At 38.7% G+C, this 19,970-nt stretch overlaps 2 protein-coding genes across 7 annotated transcripts in view; one reads left to right on the plus strand and one right to left on the minus strand.

Moving 5' to 3' along the window:
- zwilch (zwilch kinetochore protein) overlaps window positions 1–19,970 on the plus strand; it is a 62,702-nt gene that overhangs the window by 27,773 nt on the left and 14,959 nt on the right. The window contains exons 18-19 of one of the 6 annotated variants that reach the window (XM_069910724.1): window positions 2,437–2,548; window positions 17,655–18,152. In XM_069910724.1, the coding sequence (XP_069766825.1) occupies window positions 2,437–2,531 (95 nt within the window). In that variant the 3' untranslated portion in view covers window positions 2,532–2,548; window positions 17,655–18,152. Of the gene's footprint in view, window positions 1–2,436; window positions 2,549–3,783; window positions 5,777–14,331; window positions 15,043–16,927; window positions 17,079–17,654; window positions 18,153–19,970 lie in introns of those variants that run through there. The other 5 variants (XM_069910720.1, XM_069910723.1, XM_069910721.1 and 2 more) reach the window with 5 other exon arrangements.
- lctlb (lactase-like b) overlaps window positions 3,281–19,970 on the minus strand; it is a 29,375-nt gene continuing 12,685 nt past the window's right edge. Inside the window, exons 8-13 of the mRNA XM_069910725.1 lie at window positions 19,403–19,564; window positions 18,310–18,584; window positions 15,803–15,929; window positions 13,627–13,826; window positions 12,505–12,568; window positions 3,281–3,881 (exon numbers count right to left, since the gene is read on the minus strand). Of these exons, the coding sequence (XP_069766826.1) occupies window positions 3,769–3,881; window positions 12,505–12,568; window positions 13,627–13,826; window positions 15,803–15,929; window positions 18,310–18,584; window positions 19,403–19,564 (941 nt within the window). The 3' untranslated portion in view covers window positions 3,281–3,768. The remainder of the gene's footprint in view (window positions 3,882–12,504; window positions 12,569–13,626; window positions 13,827–15,802; window positions 15,930–18,309; window positions 18,585–19,402; window positions 19,565–19,970) is intronic.

Genomic DNA, 19,970 nt, shown 5'->3' on the forward strand with positions numbered 1-19,970 from the left:
AACGAGAACAGCTAAAAGATGCTGTGTGCAGGTTGGAAGGGGTCCTCAATTATTTTGCGTTCCCTCTTCAGACAGCGATCCCAGTAGATCATATCGATGAAGGGAGGGTGAGACTCCATTGATCCTCTCATATGGTCCTGTGGATTGACTGCCAATCCATTTCTCTGCAGCAACTGTAACCATATTGATACTGGGCAGGGTGCTCTTGATAGAGTTCCTATTGTAGGTTGGCATAATGGTGGCTAATAGCCTTTCCCACTTCAGTCTTCTCAGGAAGTTCAGTCGCTGTTGCACCTTCCTGACAAGTGAGGAGATGTTGAATGTCCACGATAGATCACTAGTTAACTCCAAGGAACTAGGTGCTCTCCACTACTGAATTGTTATGTGTAGTGGAGGGTAGTCATTCCTGGTCCTCCTGAAGTTCACATTCATCTCCTTGTCTACATTGAGACTCAGAATGTTACTCCTTCACTATTTTATGAAATTTTCCGCCTCTTTAGTGCGATTGATCTTTATTGCTGACGAAGCCAACTACTGTTGTGCCATCTGTAAACTCAATGTCACTGTTGGAGTTGGATCTGGCAGTGCAGTTGTGGGTTGTAGCGTGAACAGGAGCGGGCTGAGTGTATAACCCTGAGATTCACCAGTGCTCAGTATGACATTGCTCAGCGTTCTGCTACCAACTTTGCGAAAAGACCATAGTCTATCTGGGAAGTCCAGGATCCAGTTAGAGATGGGTGTTGAGTCCCAGTGAGGACAGCTTCTCCACCAGCCTCTGGGGAATGATTGTGTTAAACGTTGAGCTGAAGTCAGCCTGGTGTGTGAGACATTGTTTTCCAGGAGGGCCAGGATGGATTAAGGGATTTTCAGAGAATGTGATTATTATGAAAAGGAAGATTAGCATCAGAACAGTGAAGTGACAAGGCATTGTTGGTGGAACGGTTTCTTCTATAAGCGAATTAAAATGGATCCACCTCTAGGAGGTGTGCTTTGATGCATTCTATCACCAGACCCTCGAAGCATTTCATTATGGTGGAGGTCAGTGCCACAGGGTGGCGGTCATTGAGGACTGTAATTGTGGCCCTCTTGGGTACCAGGTAATGGTGGCTGTCTTGAATCCTGCAGGAATGATGGACTGCTGCATAAGGTGTTGAAGATGTCCGTGAAGATCGCCATCAATTGATCTCCACAGTCCTTCAGTACCTGACCAATTATGGTGTCTGGTCCTGCCGCTTTGTGAGGGTTCACCTTTTATAGGGTTCTCCTTACCTCAGCTGTATTTCTGCAGGGGGCCTGTTCATCAGGGGGACATGGCTCTTTAGCGTCATCCTGTTCTTCTCATCAAACCATACAAAGAGGATGTTCAGAAGGGAGGCATCATTGACCTTAACTTGCAAGGTTCACTTGTGATCCGTTAGTCCTGATCCCCTGCCACATGCGCCTTGTGTTACTGGTGTCGCACAGCTGTCTGGATCTTCTGTGCATACCCCTGCTTTGCCTTCTGGATTGCATGGGAGAGTTCAGCCCCAGCTGATCTTAGTGCCACTCTATCCCGAGATTGTGTCTGGATCATGTCGGTTGCCTTCCCTAGACAGTGGGGGACATAGATTGAGTCCATGGAGGGTATTCATGGTCTCTAGTATTGACAAAAAGTATACCAATTGATTTTCATGTTGTTTTGGGGACATAGATCAGTTGGGCCAAATTGAATTCAAGATCATTTTGTCGTTTAGAAACTCGGGGATCAGAATAAACCATTTGGCCCTTCGATCAGGACTGTTAGCATCATAATAATGTATAGCTGCTCTCATTCCTTAATCCTGAATATGCTACCTCGGCATAAATCTATGAAACTATTTTATGTTTAACCACTAGTGAATCCCCAGTGTGTGGTTGACTGGGAGCAAAGTCTTTCTGTGGGCAAGGCTGCATGTGTGTGGTGCAGGTTCAATTTATGGACCATTTGCTTCACTCTTGTGATTTCTTTATATGAGAGTTTATTGTCATAAGTAAGTACAATTACAGATGCATCCTCTAAATGTATCTCTTGGATGAATCCTTTAGGCTGATTTGTAACCTCTTCAAATGAGAAATATTTTTCTGTGTATTCGATAGATCTTTTTAGGAAGCTACCCAACTGAATTAGTGTATAAATTGCTATATGTACAAGAGTATTTGCTGTGATCTGTAGTTTAGTCATAATTTAGATTACATCATAACTGTGTTACTCTTTAAAATTGTACTTCATATTCTGACTATAACATTACATATTTTAATATTTATGGGCATTTTATGTGCTGGGTTGCATTAAAGTTTATCAAAGTACATTTGAAATTGTGCATAGTCCTAAGAAAACTGTCACATTATTTCCAAGTCTGAGAAATCACTGTTTTAAAATTATGTACAGCTAATTTTATTTTTTTTTATATATATAAGATCTGCCAAATGATGAAGCAACTCTGAGTAGTGATTGCGAAGAGGCATTTTATTACAACACAGTAATTAGCTGCAGTCAAGCACATTTCCTGTAAAACATTGCAGGAAAAAGGTAAATCTATCAGTATATTTTTTTCCAGACTTTAAGGATGAATGTTCAATAATATTGGATCTTGTATTGTACGTGGGGAGTAACCTAGCCTACCACAGGCACTGACTGAAGTTGGGCATTGGACCCTCTACATTTTCTTTTGTATTCCATTACTACCCAGGACAAAGTCATTGGCCTGAACAATAAAAAATGTAGATGTTACAAATCTGAAATAAAAAGAATTGCTGGAAATGGTCAGTGGATTAAGCAGTATCTCTGGAGAAATAACAATATTAGAATATTAAAATTACTGTATCACTAAAAGTAGGATCTAATTGTTATTTCCAAAAAATTAAACACTGGCGCACCATTAGATAAATCCAAATATATTGTGTAACAATTATTTCATAGGAACTCTTGTACCTGACTGAGGTTTTAATTTTATATTTGTTGCTTGAAGATTCCAGCTTTCATGGGGAATTTTATTTGAACAAGGCCCCTGACAACTGTTGTTTATCAGCAATACGTTACAATTGATCAATTAAAATATATTTGAATCCAGAGATTGTATACCATTGAGTATTTGATGTATACTGGGTAAATGTACATCAGTTGTTAGTAATCAAAAGGAAAAATATTGTTCAATGTGACTGACTGAATATTTATGTATCCTTGTGATGTTGTCTTCATCCTGAAGACTTCTCTGCATAGTAAGACTGGTTCATTATTCAGCAGGCACTTTTTGTTAGCACACAATAATATCACTGATGTCACCATACTTTATTGTGCTTTGCGTCTTATGTTTTTTAATGATTCTAACGTCAAAATGTTTGTGTATGACCTTGGACTGAGTTATTAAGAAGAAATATTGCTTGTAGTATTTATTAACTTGCATCTTTAGTGAATTATTTCTAATATAATTTTGGATAGCATTCAGTGCTAATTAGGGAAGGAACTGTTTTATATATAATCCTTTTATTGGATGTTGTGCTCCTTTATCTCAGACATGAAGGCCCGAATGATGGTTTTGTATACAAATCAATTTTATCATTCCAAGATTTTACTCTCAATAAAACGGGCAGTATCTGGAATTGATGTTAGTGAAATACCACATCCAATTTTTAATGATTTTTTTTTCGCATTTTAACAAATTTTCTGAAGAAAAAAATCTTTTGTTAGCCATCCATTTTTTGTTTCATTATGCATATTACATTGTATACCACAACAGAAATCTTAATTTCTCATTGTCTTCGAAGTAGGAACATCAGTAAAACAGCACTCAGGAGTATACAAAGGATGCACACAGTTGGGACTACAATCTCAGTCACCATCTCCATATGATTGATAAGAGGATCTAAAAGTCAAAAGAAAAATGTATAATGCAAACATTGCTTTTAATTATTTGAGAAATAATGTAATTTCACTAAATCAAATGAATTTAAGGCTGATAATATTCTACCATTTGCTTGTTTAGGGGGGAAAAAAAGCTGGGTTACATCTTTTGCTGAGAATATTGACAGCAGTGTTCTGCTTTTCTTCCACTTTTAAAGTAAAACTAGATTAACTGAAGCATTAAATTCCTTTAAAGCAAATGACAGAAAAGATGATACCTTAAACTGTCTGTTGGACAGAAATCTAATCCAAGACATTCATCATTTTCACATAGTAATGTATGTAAAAATATTATAACTTAATTTATTTGACTGTTTTCTGCTTAGTGTATTTGGATTTTGTGTGCAAAATTCAAAATATCCATTTTTGATACTGAGATGGTAACCTGTGTATTAGAGCAGTGTAAACAATCTTGCTCTTCCAATACTCTACCTCAAGTCAATGTAACCAAATGTCTTTGTATCTATCACATGAAGAGGTCAGCTTCTCTCACTGTTTTCTTAACATATAACAAACCATATAACAATTACAGTATGGAAACAGGCCATCTCGGCCCCTCTAGTCCACACCGATTTTGCCTCTTCTTTCTTTCTTGGTGTTCCATCATCCCAGTTCCCATTTCAAGACCCCTACCCACTCATCGACTCCACGGTAAACCTGTGTACATCCTGCTGTCTCAGGCTCCTGAACAGAGTTCTTAGACTTCCTCTGTCTCTTATACAGGCAAACCCCGCATTATAAGGAGTGGAGGTTGCTTTCCTAGAAACCAATCTGTACCAAGCTTTTCTGTAATGCAAAGTTGTCTCAATTGCAGGAAATAAGGGCAAGTTGAAAAAAACTGTGTACATATTTTTCCCCATATAAATTCCATGGAGTGAGTTTTATTTCTTCTCTCTAATTATTAGGTAGTGATTTGTGAATTTACTCAGGGTGAGTTTCTTTCAGTTGAATGGCAGTAAGTCAAGGATTGCCTGTGTTCTCTGCCAGATTTCGAGTATCTGTTGGTTCAGCAAGATCAAAATACCCAGCAGGCTCTATTATGGGCATCCAATGCACTCATCTTGTCTGTCTTGTTGATTTATTTTCTCTCTGGTGCGAGAATAACAACCTGAGTCTCAACCTGGATGGGATGATGTGTACTTGAAGAAGACCAGGGTCAACCATTCTCCACTGTACATTAACAGCTCTGTAATGGAGAGAATAGAGAGCACCAAGTTGATCTATCCTGGGTACAAAACATCTCACTTCTCAAGAAGGTGCAACAATGACTGCCCTTCCTGAGAAGACTGATGAGCGAGGCGACTGGCCACCATCCTGTCAACTTTTTACTGGAGCTCTATCAGTCACATCCTGGCTGGATGCCTCCCAGACTGGTGCTGTTGCTGTCAATCCACAGGACCATAAGAGCGGCAGAGAGGATCACTGGGGGTCTCTTCCCTCTCACTGATGGGATTTACTGGGATTCTGGTTTAAAGAGGGCTGACAAAATCAGTGAGGGCCCCTCCCACAGCATCTTCCAGATACTCCCTTCAGGAAAGAGATGTAGGAGTATCAGAGGTAGAACCACCAGGCTGAGAAGCAGCAGCTTCCCATGGACAGTGAGACTGTTGAATATCTGAATTAATTGGTCATCCCAACCCTTTGTGACTTGACTATTTATTTAACAACGTTTAGTAATATTGTATGTAAGTACTGTGCATGTGTATTGTTTGTCTGCCACGTGTCATACTGAGGACTAGAGAATACTGTTTCATCGGGTTGAACTTGTACAATCGGATTATAAATAAATTTGAACTCATCACCAACATTTTTCAATACAATATGATCTCAAACCATTTTCTGTCCATTCATTTTCTGTTAACTCATTTTGTACTTATTTATTGACATTCTTACACTGGAAGGAAATCTGCTTGCTCCCTTTCAACAAAGCATTGTTGTCTGTCTATACAATACATAACCATTCCTCTTTCCAAAAAGTTTTTGTTCTTTTCTCACCTGAAGGATTTACTTTCCCCAGCTAATCTCCTGTTCTTTACCCTTTGTAGAAAGTACTTCTTTAGTATTGGGACCAGTGCTGGCTGTGGAGTTTACATGGGGGGGGGGGGGGGGCAGGTATTTCTCAGCAATAGAGCATTTGACTGCATTTCCTAAAGATAAGATAGTGTATAGTTTAGGCAACTATAAATTTCCTTCTTGTGGATATGAGAGAGATTTCAGGATAAGTTGGGGGGGGGGGGTGGGTTTGATGAGCCTCATGGCTCCTGCTGTGTTATTCGAATGGCAAGCATTTGAACTACCTGAAAATAATGGATGCTGCCTGACCTGCTGATTGTTTGCAGAAGATACTTGAGAATATTGCTTTGTTTTCAAGGCAAATGGGAAAGCATTGAAATCAAAATGTATAATGTTTTATAATAATTGCATATGATTATTTTTGAGAAATTTCAAATACAAAAGGACAAAATAATACCAAGCTAATTTAGCCAAAAAGGCTAATGTGCACATAATTTTTGATTTGTTTTCAAGACTTCATCTTGGTACTGAAATGACATCAATCCCTTAGTACCTAAACTTCATCATGCACTGGCCAAACTGGTGGCAAATATGCCTGGTTCTCATTTGTTCGGTCTGTTCTTCCAGCTGAAAAGGGCAAATAAAAAAGAACCCATTAGCCCATGAGCAATGCCTCCTCTTCCTATACCTTCCTGAATTTTTTAATGTAACTCTTGCTTTAAAGGGATGATATACTTTTTATTGATTTTAATAAAGAATGTACAAATTTTTAAAAATATTTCTAAAGGAAAAGGGACGATAAAAATTGATGCATTGTTCATCTTTATGGGGTTTTTTTTGGAAGTTAAGAAGTGTGTGGAAAATACAACTTTTAGTGGTGCATCGTACACTGGTGTGCTTGTTTAATAGTATTAGGCCTGGTAAAACCTTTAAACATGAATTATTGACATCCAGATTTTAAAAAATTTAATTCAAGCAAAGTAATAATAAAATATGAAGAATGTCATGGTAAGCCATGTCAGTACATTATTAATGGAAAAAATGAAGTTTCGAAACTTGAACTTTGAAATAAATAAGTAATTAAATAGAATTAAATTTGTGGAATATCCTGGAACAAATTACTGGAATTCCATCTCCTCAGGTGCCAGAATTGTTTTTATTGGGAAAATTAGCAGATATAAGACCTAAAGTGAGCCTGTCGAAATATCAATTGAAATTTGTTAAACACATTTTAGCATTGGCCAGGAAATGCATAGCCATGACTTGGAAATCTGATTCCCAACTGAGTCTGACCTGCTGGAAGTCAGAAATACATAGTTGTGTTCCCCTAGAGAAGATTACTTACAATCTTATAAATTGTTGCATGTTTTTAAGAATGTGGAACCCGTATTTAAGATAAATGGGGGTTAACCTTTGATGATCCCCCCCCCTCCGATCTCCAAAATCACTATCTCCAGTATTGTCCCTGGCGATGTCTATGTCAAGACATTTATTCCTTAAGGGAGGAATTAAGCTCTGGATGAATCACAATGTTTCATCTGAATGTAATTCTGGAAAACAGATGATTTTGTCACATCATATGGGAAAATTACCTCTTTTTTCCTTTTCCTTTGGGGAGGAGATCTTTTCCTTTTCTGTTTCCTACTTAAGGATTGGCACGGTGTGCAATTTTGCATTTTTAAACACTAGTGCAGAATTTCATAATGTGTGGATTCTTCTTTCTTGGTATATCAACATGTAGTTCGGTTTTGGTCCTTTATATCGGTGATGGTTCCTTGATTTTTGTTTGTTTTGTAACTCCATGTTGATTGCAAATCCTTAATTTAAAAAAAAAACCACTGGAGGAACTGAAAGACCATCATCAGTGGGAGAAAAAGAATGATAATTTTGGGCTGAAGCCCTTTTTATCAAGACTCTTGAAGCATTGATCATTCTTTTTCTTCTGAAGATTCATCCAGCAGAATGTGTTGAGGTTCAGATTCCAGTGCCTGCAGGACCCTTTTGGGTCTCTAGGGGAGAAGCTAAATGTACTTAACACCCAAGAAAAATATTGTCCTAAAATTGAAGTTTTTAAAAGGTAGATCAGGTTTGTACAATATTTGAGAAAATAAAGATGATTTTGCTGTCCTATTGTGAAATTAACTGAAAACTGACAACCTGCAAGGCTACAGCATTTGAAAGTAAGAGTACCGTATCTTTAAGTGTATAACTCTACCCCCATTTTTCAGCCTAATTTTAAGGGTTTTATGGTATATCAGGTGTACATGTTGATTCCCATTTTTCAGGCTGTCCAGGCCTCCCAGGAATAACCAAAAAAATTAAGTGGGGTGGGGGGAACCTCGGTCTATCAGGCAGGAGCAGCAACGGCCCGCGGAGCTGGAATGGTGACATCATGCTCCCAGTGAGAGCATGAACCTCGGCCTACAAGGTAACAGTGGCGACCTCAGGGTCCCAGGTAGGAGTGGTTATGGTGGTGCCCAGAGTGGGGAGGAGCTTCCAGCATCAGCTTGTGTGTCAAATTGTCGTCAATCTTGTTTTTCGGTGAATTTGTTTCAAACTGCATCTGCCGTATAAGTTGCCCCTCCCCCCCAGATTTTTTAAAATAGTGTTTCGCAACTCGACTTGTACATCGAAATGTACATTAACTTAAATTGCTCTATTATTAGTTGGCAAAAGATTGTTATTCTGTGAATTTATGGGATATATTCATTTTGTCGCTTACAAGTAGAGGAATGGTCTTACATAGCTTAAAATGATTTCCAGGTAGATTGGAACATTATTTCAATTTATTTTAGCTTTAGGGATTTGGAGTCAAAACAATAGCTATCCGCTCCTCCTTTTAAGCAACTGGAAAATTTAACTATTAATTCACTCTGCCCACCTTTTCTGTTGCATAATTTAACCTTTAGTTTTGCTGTTTCCCTGTCGACTTGAAATCTATATACTGCAGGACAGTAATAACTCTTTCCCTTGGACCATTTTCTCGTTGAGAGTAGGTTGTTAATCAAACTCTGATCATTCATTTATGTCAACCCTACTTGTTTAACTCCTCATTGTTTCCTCCCAAAAACATTTACGAACCTTTCTGATGTCACTGTGACATCCAGAAATAGGACATTAGAGCAAAATATGAACTGAATCATAACCTCTTCAAGCATTTGTCTAGGGTCATTTCCAGGGAGAGTGTTGTGAAAGTGAATGTCTCTGCAATTTGGTTGTAGTTTTAATCTTCAGCCCTTGAGATGATTAGTATTAAAATTATAATATTGCTTTAGAAAGGGAGTATATTAATCTGTCAAGAAAATATAATATTGCTCCAAAATGTGACAAAGCTGACAAACTTTACTTCTTGTCTGTAATTTATAAAATCTTATTTGAGCTTTACAAATGTCCAGAAGCAAGCATGATGAACAGGGAGCATATGTTCTCCTCATTATCACTCTGTTCTATTTCATTAATGGTAGCTTTTCACTATTGCTGTGAATGTTGGGGCCAACTTATTTTTCACTCTGGGTAAACCGTACAGAAGTGATGAACCATCTTCTTAAATAGCTGTAGTCCTTTTGGTGAAGGAACTCTGATGCTTTTGGGCTGAGTTTTAGGCTTTGTTTTATGTGACCATGAAGGACCCATGTCACATTCCAAATCAGGACATTTTGTGACTTCAAGGGAAGTGCTGCTAGAAGTCTCTATGCACTTTGTAGATCGTCCACACTGTAACCACTTGCCTAGATAACTTCATGAATGATTCATATATTAAGATGCAATGCTTTTTACACTTTTTGCTCTTTAATTTTTTTGTCTTTTGTTTCTCTATGTTCCCTTTTCAAACATTAATAAAAAACACACCACTGAGGAGATTTGTCCATGTGCAACTTCGTCCAATTTGTACAAATTTCATCTTTCCCCAGAACAGATCCCAGTGCTTCTGGAATCTGAAATCCATCTTACTAACCATTTATTCATCCAATGTCTCTTCCTACTTCTACTCTTGCTAACAATTGGTGGAGATATTACTACCTTTTCAGGTCCTATTTTTCATTGTTAGTTCCAAATCGCCATATTCAGCTCGTAGGACTTTGTTTTATGTTTTTCTTATTAGTAGCAAGGATATGTACCATGACATTTGGCCCTCCCTATTGTAAGGTAAAACATCATGAGATGGGAATGTGTAAGGAGTTACCCTGTACAGGGCTGTAACAAGAAGGGGAGGTGTCCTTGTACTCCTGTTAGGTAAAACATCATGAGATGGGAATGTGCAGGGCTGTAACAAGATGTGAATGCATCCTTGTACTTACAAGATAAGAGAGACATTGATGGATTGAGAGGCAGGAAGCTAGCAGGGAAAGGATAGCAACAGTTTTAGTCATTGGACAAGTAATGATATGATGATGTTCTAAGCACGTATCCAAGGGTATAAAAAATCACCATTTTGCTGATAACGGCAGAATGCATTCTCCGACTAACATGGTTAGTTGCAAGTGTTACAATCCGGTAATAAAGAACAAAGAACCCTGATTTCGACTCAGTCTGGTGTTTGTCTCACTCATTCATGAACAAAGCAGACCTAACAGTATGTAGAACATTCAACACTTGTTTCAACATGTGTCTTGGAGTTTCAAATGCCTTTTTGTAAATTTTGCAAATAAACCTCTATCACTGCAGCCTCCTGTTCTTCTTCTCATCTGTGAAGCTGAGCTACTCCCCCAGGGAATATACCTAATAAATATACCTTTTAGCAAGGACTATCACCCCAGGGGATACCATAGAACAGTAAAGTACATCAACAAGCTTTTCACACACCTATCCAGTGGGTGCCACAGGATATACTTTCGGCACATGGGCACCACGGACACTAAAGTTTCCCTGATTTCCCACACGTCAGAGCTAACCATAAATTATCCTAATTTAAAATTAGGAGGTAGGTCATAGCAATGAAAAATGGTTGGACAACACCCCTGAAGTGATGTGCTGTGACGAGGATAATGAAATCTCAACAACCATGATAGTTTCCAATTGTGCAAGGAATGGCTACAACAATCGAAATGTATTTCCCTTGCTGCCCTTTGACCTCCCTGATGCCAGCCTTGATATCAGAGAGGAATCACTCAAACTTAACCTGGAATTCACTTTTTTTCCATCAAAGCTGTAATGAAGTTTGGAGTTAAGAAATCAAACTTGGAGAACGGGATACTGGTGAGTAAATGTTGCTCAGTGGTACTTTTGATGGCATTTTATGTCATTTATCTGATGATTGAGAATTGGCTGGGCAATATTCCACATAGATGCCAGGAATTGACAGCTCACTGAGCTGGCATCTCAAATAAGTAACTACCCAGGTTTCCCACATAACACAAGAGAAACATTCCATAGGTCTGAACTGCACTTCTAGGTAAGTGATTTTTTTTTCTAGTCTCAGAGATATTTCCTTTTCCACCCACCCTTCTCCACTACAGAAATTTAATTTTCTTCTATTCAAAGGGTCACAGACCTAAAACATCCAATATTTTTATTTTCACAGATGCTCTCCGACCTGCTGAGTGTTTCCAAGTATTTTCTATTGATTACTGGCTGTAAATAATCTTGTAAAATTTTCTTTGTTTAGCTAATGTGCCCTTTAACGGGATACATTAAACTAGAGCAGGGGTCGGCAAACTTTTTAAACCATCGAGCTCTTCATGGAATCCTTGATCTCTCATCATCCCCCAAGCATGTAAAATAAATAAATATTATCAATGAAATTTTTCTCTATAGCCTAGACATTTTTTGACCCTTGGCCTAGAGGGATGGCCAGAAAACAATGCATGTGATGCAGTGGATGTGATTGTACTGGGGAAATTCACTAGTTTAGGGGAAAGATTAGATAAGATGGCCCTGTTTTCCTTGCAATGAAGCAGGATGAGGGATGAAGTAAATATAATTATAAGAGACATAGATAATCATTGTGTTCCAATGGTAGGATATCAAAAACAGGGACATAGCTATAAGGAGAGAGAAGGGAGATTTAAAGAGGATATTAATTTGTTTTAAACTTAGAAAGTGGTTGATATCTTGACCATGCTGCAAAATGGATGGAATTGGGTATAATCGTGACTTTTGAGTTGTTTAGGCAGGCACTTCAATAGACAAGGCATAGAAGGATGCGGGTCCTAATACAGACAAATATGATTGGTGTGGATGGGCAAAAGGGCAGAAGAGCCTGTTTCTGTGCTGGGGCACTGGGGGCTCACTCAGGCCAAAGCAAAATCCAAAGCCTTTACAGAAGAAAATAAGTGGCACATAATGGATGACTGCTGTTAATGAATCAAAGTACACACTGCTTCCCATATTTTGATAAACATATAACTGTTCAATGGTGCAGGAAGGCAATAACTTGTGCCACAGAAATAAAAGCCCTGTTTGCTTGTGACAGAAGGTTTTCGATGTTCCAGCGGAAAGGTATTGAGCAGCTCTAGAAAAATGACCCCAGTAGTAATTCCTGTCTTTGGGCTCTGACCAGAGCAAGATTAATGGGCTGAATGGCCTTGCCTCAGAATGTGTTTCTAAAAGCTGTTGTGACTCCATTCACCTACCTGCAGCAAGCAGTGCATTAGTGGTTGAGCATGCCTCCGCAGACTTGCGCAGCCAATTTTCAATCTGGCCAGAGAAAAGTAGAAAGCTTGTTTAATGAACATCCTTTGAATAAAAATTGACATTTTACAGCTAAACAATATTCAAGAGGTTGCCTAAACTGATACAGCTGGGGTGACTTCCACATTCTCTCGTGATACAGGAGGCCCTTTTGCTCATCAGGTCTATGCCTGTGCACACACATTAATACTATTTCTTCATTAATTTTCCCTGGAATCGATTCTCACTGTATTCCCATCAATTAACCTACCAACCACGTGTCTTTGCAACATGGGCAAAACTGAGCACCTGGAAGAAATCCACACTGTTATAGAAAGGAATGTGCTGACTCTCCACTGAGGAGCTGAGTCCATGGGCAGATGGCCTCCTCCTGCTCCTAGTTCCTTTGTTTTTATGAACTCATGCAGTGAGACAGTAACTCTAGTACTGTGCCACTGTTAAATTATGCTCTATATCTATTCAACAACAGCGTTCTTTTATGCCAGGTTTAATTAACTTTATCAGGCATAAAATGGTAAGATTCTTCCTAAGGCTATGGGAATGAAATGCACATTGAAGCTGCCTTTCCTTTTAAATCAATACCTTTCTCCTCCACTGCTGAATAAAAGTGAAATACAACAGCATAACATGCACTGAATCAGTGTTACTGAATTAGAGTTGTTAAGCAACTTGGTAAATTGTAAGACCACCCCAGCCAGCTAAATTCAACAAGACACACGTGAGATGCTGGAAACGAGCAAAAAAACTCCGAGTCGAACAGCATCAGTGGGAGAAGAAAAATGGTTTTGACTCAATAAAGGGTTCTGAGCCAGAAGGTTGATTCAGAAACTGATATTCTCCCACAGCTTTTATTCTTTTTATTGTCTTTTTGTTTTTATTGTCTCATTGGATATTCTGTTCTATTTACTCATCAGCTTCTGCATAAGATATTTTAAGTCTAAGCACAAAGTTTTTTCTTTTTTTCCCCACCCAAGTTTAAATCAATTTCATACAGAATGGCTTCATGAACTCAATGAATTTCTAGAAGTGAGCATTCTTGTGGTTAAAGAAACAGTTTTACTCACTTCTCTCTGGTTGGGAAATCCATTGGAGCTGATCATCATCCTGTAATATTGAACCGAAGCCTTAGGATATCTCCTCTTGTGCATGGTTTTAAAATCAATGTAGTAAAGGCCAAATCTTTCTGAATATCCTTCGTCCCATTCAAAATTATCCAGCAATGACCAGGAAGTGTAACCCTTCACTTTAACTCCATCTTTAACAGCTGTAAGGTTTCAAAATTAAACATGTTTACAAAAAAAAATCATTTGACATCACACCAAGAGATGCTGGAAACTTGTAGCGATTTCAAGAGGACTTGTGCTCAATGCACAAGCAGCATTGTTTCAGAAGAAAAAGTCATGCCAAGAAACAGTGTATTTCTAGTTTACTGTTTGTTTGATATTGAAATAACTTGATTTTTTTCAAAAGTTCTGTTAGCGTTGATCATTCCTGATCTCTCAATTGCAGCGATGAGCTGTTTATTTAATAATTAGAAAAAGTCGCTATGCCTCCTACTGTGGCATCATATCTCTGCCTATTGTTTAAAAAAAAATCAGTTCCCTCTCGCTCTCTCTATAATGAAAGATGTAATATCAAAACCCCAGAGACAATTAATAGGTTTGAATATCAATTTATGAAATCATGTTTGCCTAACCTACAGGAGTTCTTTGAGGATATGATTAGTAGAAGAGATAGGGGAAACTGATGGATGTCGTGTTTTTTCTTAGATTTTCTGAAGGCTTTTGATAAGATACCACAGAGGAGGTTGCTCAACAAGATTGGACCATATGGAATTGGGACAATGTCATGGACTGGGCTGATAATTGGTTAACAGAGCAAAGACAAAGTTGGCAAGAGTGTCTCGTGAGGTTATGCAGGGATCAATGTTTGTGCCCAGTTGTTCATAATTTCTCAGTGATTTGGCTAAGTAGGAAAGACGAAATGAAGCTTCAAGGGAATAATGACAGGTGAGTGGATGACAACAAGGCAAAGCAATGACTAAGACCTTGATGAAACTGCAGTTGGATTATAGATAACATTTCTGGCCTCCTTCCATTAGAAAGGATCAACTTGCCATTGAAGAGAACTGCAAAGAATTACTAGACAAATTCCTGGTACAACAGGTTTATATGAGATGAGAGTTTTAGTAATAGACCTGTATTCTCTAATCTTTTACAAGATTAAGAAGTGATCTCATTAAAACGCATCAGATTCCCTTGAGGTCTGACAGCTAATACAGGATGGTCTAGAAAAGCCTCACCCTGTAGACTATTTACGACACAGATGAAGAGAACCCTCAAAGACATTGGTGAATCAGGAATTCTCAACCATGGAGGTTTCTGGAGGCTCCATCATCAGCACTCCTTGTATTCAGAGAGTCTCTGCACCCTTTCCAGCTTAATGATATCTTTTCGATAGCTGACCAAAAGTATGCACAATAGTTATGTGTGATCTCACCAACATCCAGATGAAGGATTTTGGCATGAAGCATCATCAATTATTTTTCTCCCACTGATGCTGCTCGACCTAAGTTCCACCAGCAGATTGTTGCTCCTGTACTCAGTGTCCTGACCGAAGAAGGTATTTGGCACATTTGCCTTCATCACCACTTGCATAGAACTCAGTACCTATATCCCAAGTCTTTTTGTCCTGTCCAGATGTAAACATGTTTTGTAATTAACACTCTTTGAAGCTGCAAGATGTACTGAGGACACAGGGGTAGCTGTTCAAGGCACAGTGGTGAGATTTAGTAGCAGCTATCTACTCATTTATTCTGACAGGGGAGCAATTTGGCCTATCAAGTCCCTGCTGACTCCGAGCAGAACAATCCCTTGACTCCCATTTCAACCCCCACACACCCCCCCCCCTTCTCTGTATCCTTGCAACTTTCTCTCCCCTCTCCTTTTTTTTTGTCAATTCATCGATTAGTGAGTGTATGGATTTTGAGGGGAAAATGAACCCCCTGAAGTTGTCACAGGAAAAACATGCAAATTCCATGTAGACGGCCCTGTCAGAAGTGGACCCAGGTTGCTCAAGGTGTGAGGGAGTAGCACTAACTGCTCCACAGCCGCACCCTCTAATCTTTAGAACATCAAAACTAATTTAAAAGGAAATTCTTCCTGCTTTCTCATTTTTTGTTCACTCCCAGGGCAATTGTTGTTACATGGAAAAAGCCTCATTTTGATATGAAGAAACCACCTTTCAGAATCTCGTTAACATAATTATTCATGTACTGCATTCGCCACTTGTCGCAGAGCTCTGGACATTGCCATTTTTCCGATACTCCATTTTCGGTTATGTAGATTCTCGGGTCTCCATATCGACTCTGAAACAAATCAGAAAGCAACAGCATGGCAAATTAAAATTTCAGTCACTCAAATTCATCTTAATATAGAGGATAGTTTCTGATAGGTTAGCACAACAAGAGTTTGTACGATGGGATTTTCTGCCATCTTGTTAAAAAAATTGAAAAGACTCAGGTGTCAAAAGTCTGCTTGGAAACATGGGAGAATTATTACTCAACACAAGGGGACATTATTCAGTAGTAAGTGATAACCTTCAATCTTCCTGATTACTCTGCAATCATGTAAATACATTTTGTTATATGTAGTCATTGTAAATGTAATATTTTTGTTTCAAAACCTCTCATCTTCCTTGCCAACATACATCAGGAAGTAATGACAAGTCCTCAGTTGCTCAAGCCTTCCCTTGTACATTTTGTGAAAAAAAATTTAGCAAAAGATGATCCCCTTGCACTCTTTTATAAATGTACATCTCTATGGCCAGGATTATATAACTGCTGTAGCACTACTCCCTATACTGTTGTCTTAGTTATTTCCTTGTTATTTATGCTCTACCGGCTGTATGTATGATAATAAAGCCGTTCATTTTTTTGGGGGTTGGAAGCAAGTGATCATTCTCTCCCAAATTCACATTGTATAAATTTGACATTACAAACTGGATTACTTATTGAAACATCCAAGCCTCGACCTCATTGGAACAGACCAAGCATCTAGACAGGTATCCCATGTCACAAAATCTTAGGCCTTGAAATTTGCAAAGTATTGCAGAATTTATGGAGAGAAGACTACACCTGGTGATGTGTTTTAAGGTGTACCCAAACTGGCTGTTGAGATTGCTTTTTAAAACAGAGCATGACATGGAGCAGAAGATACCTGATTAGAAATGAATCATTTCAGCTGGAGTTGATCCCTCACCTGGTGTATTATTTTAAATGTGTTTGGTGATATGTAATGAGACAAAAAGTCAGGCTTTTCACATATATTAAGCTATTTATGAGATCAACCTTTGATTCTTTTTCAGATGTCCTGGTAGCAGGAGTTTACATCTCCCCTTCACCTCAAATTCATGATATTAACAAAAATTAAGTGTTGACTTTCCTTTTAGAAGTTTGTTTTCTTTGCTATCTTATTTGTTTATTTAATGTTTACCTTAATAAAGATATTTTTCTGGGTTTTTTTTGTGATTTGTAAATGATGCTTGGCATTATTTTCCATCTTTCAAAGCTTCAGTAACAAACCTGTTCCTGAGTCCGCATTAAATGAGACCCAGTATAATGGAAAAATAGCAAGTTGATGTGGCTTCTTCAGCACCATGTCCCAATCCTGTGATCTTTTAAGACCAAAGGATCTTCGATCTGGTTGGAAGAACTCTGCCATGATCTGTGGAAAGAGAAACCAGTGAACATTTTGGTTTTCAACCCACAATGTTGACTGGTTTCAGCCAGTGCCTGTTTTTTTTTCTGATGAAAGCCCCAGGCCAAAAATGTTGGTTACCCTTTACTTCTTATGGATGCTGTGCAACCAGCTGAGTTTCTTCAGCACATTTGTGTAATCCCCTTGACCCCAGCTTCTGCAGATTCTCTTAACTCCAAACAAGGCTTCTGGAGGAATAGGGATATGGCATTTTATAAAATAAGGACATATTTGTGTTTTTATTAACTCAGACCAATTCCCTGAAATGGTTTTACAGCTAATTAAATGATTTGTCATGATACAGAAAACTTGACCATCTATTTGCTTGCCCCAAGGTCCCACATGAAGCAATCTGACCACCAGTGATGCAAGTCAAGAGATGAATATCATCTTGGAAACTGAGAGAAATTCCTTCACTCTATAGTATTGCCCTAGAATTTTTTGATCTTCCTGATAGCATTCTGGTTTAAAGTCTCAATCAAAGACAAGATCTCTGTTGATGTCTCATTCCCACAACATCACATGGGTCTATTATGTTTTCAGCTTTGAAGTCACCCCAGCCTATGTGGCTTTGACGAGGACATTACCCACTGAGAGATGACCACACATGTGAAGTTAAGACAACAAAACGAATGGTCAAGCTTATTTTCTACTTAATGTGGCCCAGTTGGAAGCAGCTAATCGGAGTTAAAAGATTATATGTTTAAGTCTCACTACAGTGCAGCACTAAGAGAGAGACATTAAACCAAAATGCTATCCAAGTCTCTTGGGCAGAAAAAAAGTTATGTGAGACCTGGTCCAGATTTAAATCCCAGTGAAAGAGCAGATCGTGTGTTTATTGGACTTTCTGTACACAAATGAATGATTTGAGTAAATATGACTTTGACTTGCAACACTCGAGCAAGTCATGGGTTCATTAAATATTAATCCTTTTTGCATTACTCCTAAAGTAACAAATTGATCTATGCATCTCTGATTTGCAGCAAATACCTTTATGAAATTCAGGATTCTCCTGAAGCCCCAGGGTACTGAATAGAGCCACTCGGATCCTGGGTCTGGCCACTGGGGATCAACGAGCTCCAATAAGTCGCGATCGGTGTGATAACTTGGTCCCTTGCTATGATGGTAATTCTTGTGAGTGATGTAGCGAGTTGTGAAATGACCCAGCCCAAAAAAGTCTGAAGTGCCTTTGATGAAGTGTTTCTCCTGTGGAGTGAAGGCAGGCAACCTCGAGCCACCCAGACCTTCCTGTGAACTCTTCCTCCCTGTGGATGGAGTAAACACCAGAGTCGGTCAGAGCTGAGGACAAAGGTTTGACAGTTTGAACAATACCACTGACTCATGGCCACATTTTGTTCTGGATTTCCTCTGCTGTGAGAATGAATTGGATTATTTCCTCAAAAATTACCTGGATGAGGCTCAATCAAACTCTCCCACACATTGCTAATTTGAAAGAGTAGAAAGGAGTGCAATAGAAGTTGGTGGAAACAACTATGACAGATGAAAAACTGTCCCCTTAGTACCTTGCTGAATATATAAAAACTTCCATGGAAAGAATTTCTACGCGCTTTTCTGATGCTACATAGGACATTGAATCTTTCCCTTCTGTCCATGATTTTAAGAGGCATTTTACTTCCTATGCAAAGTCATTTCATTTGACACACAGGAACAACAACTGTAGGCTTCACAAGTTGCATCCACTGTTCGTGCAGATCATTAAGGTAAATCTCTGCCTCAGCTGTCCTGTTGTAAAAGGCAAGCTGAAATCAAATGCCATTGACATCCACTTTGGAATGTTCTCTGGGGTCACCTTTCCCATACTGTCTATTAAAATCAGTAATGAGCTGAAGAAACTAAAACTGTAAAATTGTCCCATTTCACACAACGTTAAAAAACAAAATGCATCATTTGCCTGGTGGCATTTTAGACTTCTAAATTATGGAAAAACTCAGAATTATGAATATCTGTTTCTGGGCAGATCAATTTACTCTGGGCTTTGTGTTTGTCATGCCAGGTTAAAAAGTGAAAGAGTGTGACTGTGTGAGCACCATTACTTTATTTTCACCTATTATTTTACACTTACCAATGCAGTCTTTCATAACTTGAGGGTAGTCCCCATTAAAAATGGGGTTAGCAAACCATCCGAGGTTAAATTGGATGTAGCGCTCCCCAGCATCAATATCCTTCCGGCTTGTGATGTCAACTGGCTCTCCCCACTCACTTGTGATGGAAATACCCACCATGCCTTTAATATTAAAAGAATGTTTAATAATTACCACACAAGTAGACTTAGAATTGGAACAAAAATGTTTCAGTTGTGATTTTTTTAATTGCAATGGTTCCTGACCTGAAGCATTTCCACAAGATGCTCAGCATCCATTAGTCCAAGATCCCCTGGCTTTACATTTAAAGCATCCGATCTGAAGCCCCCTGTCCTGGCCATTTGCTTCTTGTTTCTCAATATGCTCATTCATTGCTCAAATTTGATGTTTTATTTCCTAAATTCTTCTGACAGTTTTCATTGATTCATTTTTGTGATCTGACTGTAGCTGGCAAGGCCAGGGTTTATTATCCAACTCTGTTTGCCTTTGAGAAAATGGGGTTGAGCTACCATCTCGAACTGTTCTAGCCCTTGTGAGTGTGTTCCCATG

Source organism: Narcine bancroftii, chromosome 14 (assembly GCF_036971445.1).
Source record: "Narcine bancroftii isolate sNarBan1 chromosome 14, sNarBan1.hap1, whole genome shotgun sequence".
NCBI classification, from domain to species: Eukaryota; Metazoa; Chordata; class Chondrichthyes; order Torpediniformes; family Narcinidae; genus Narcine; species Narcine bancroftii.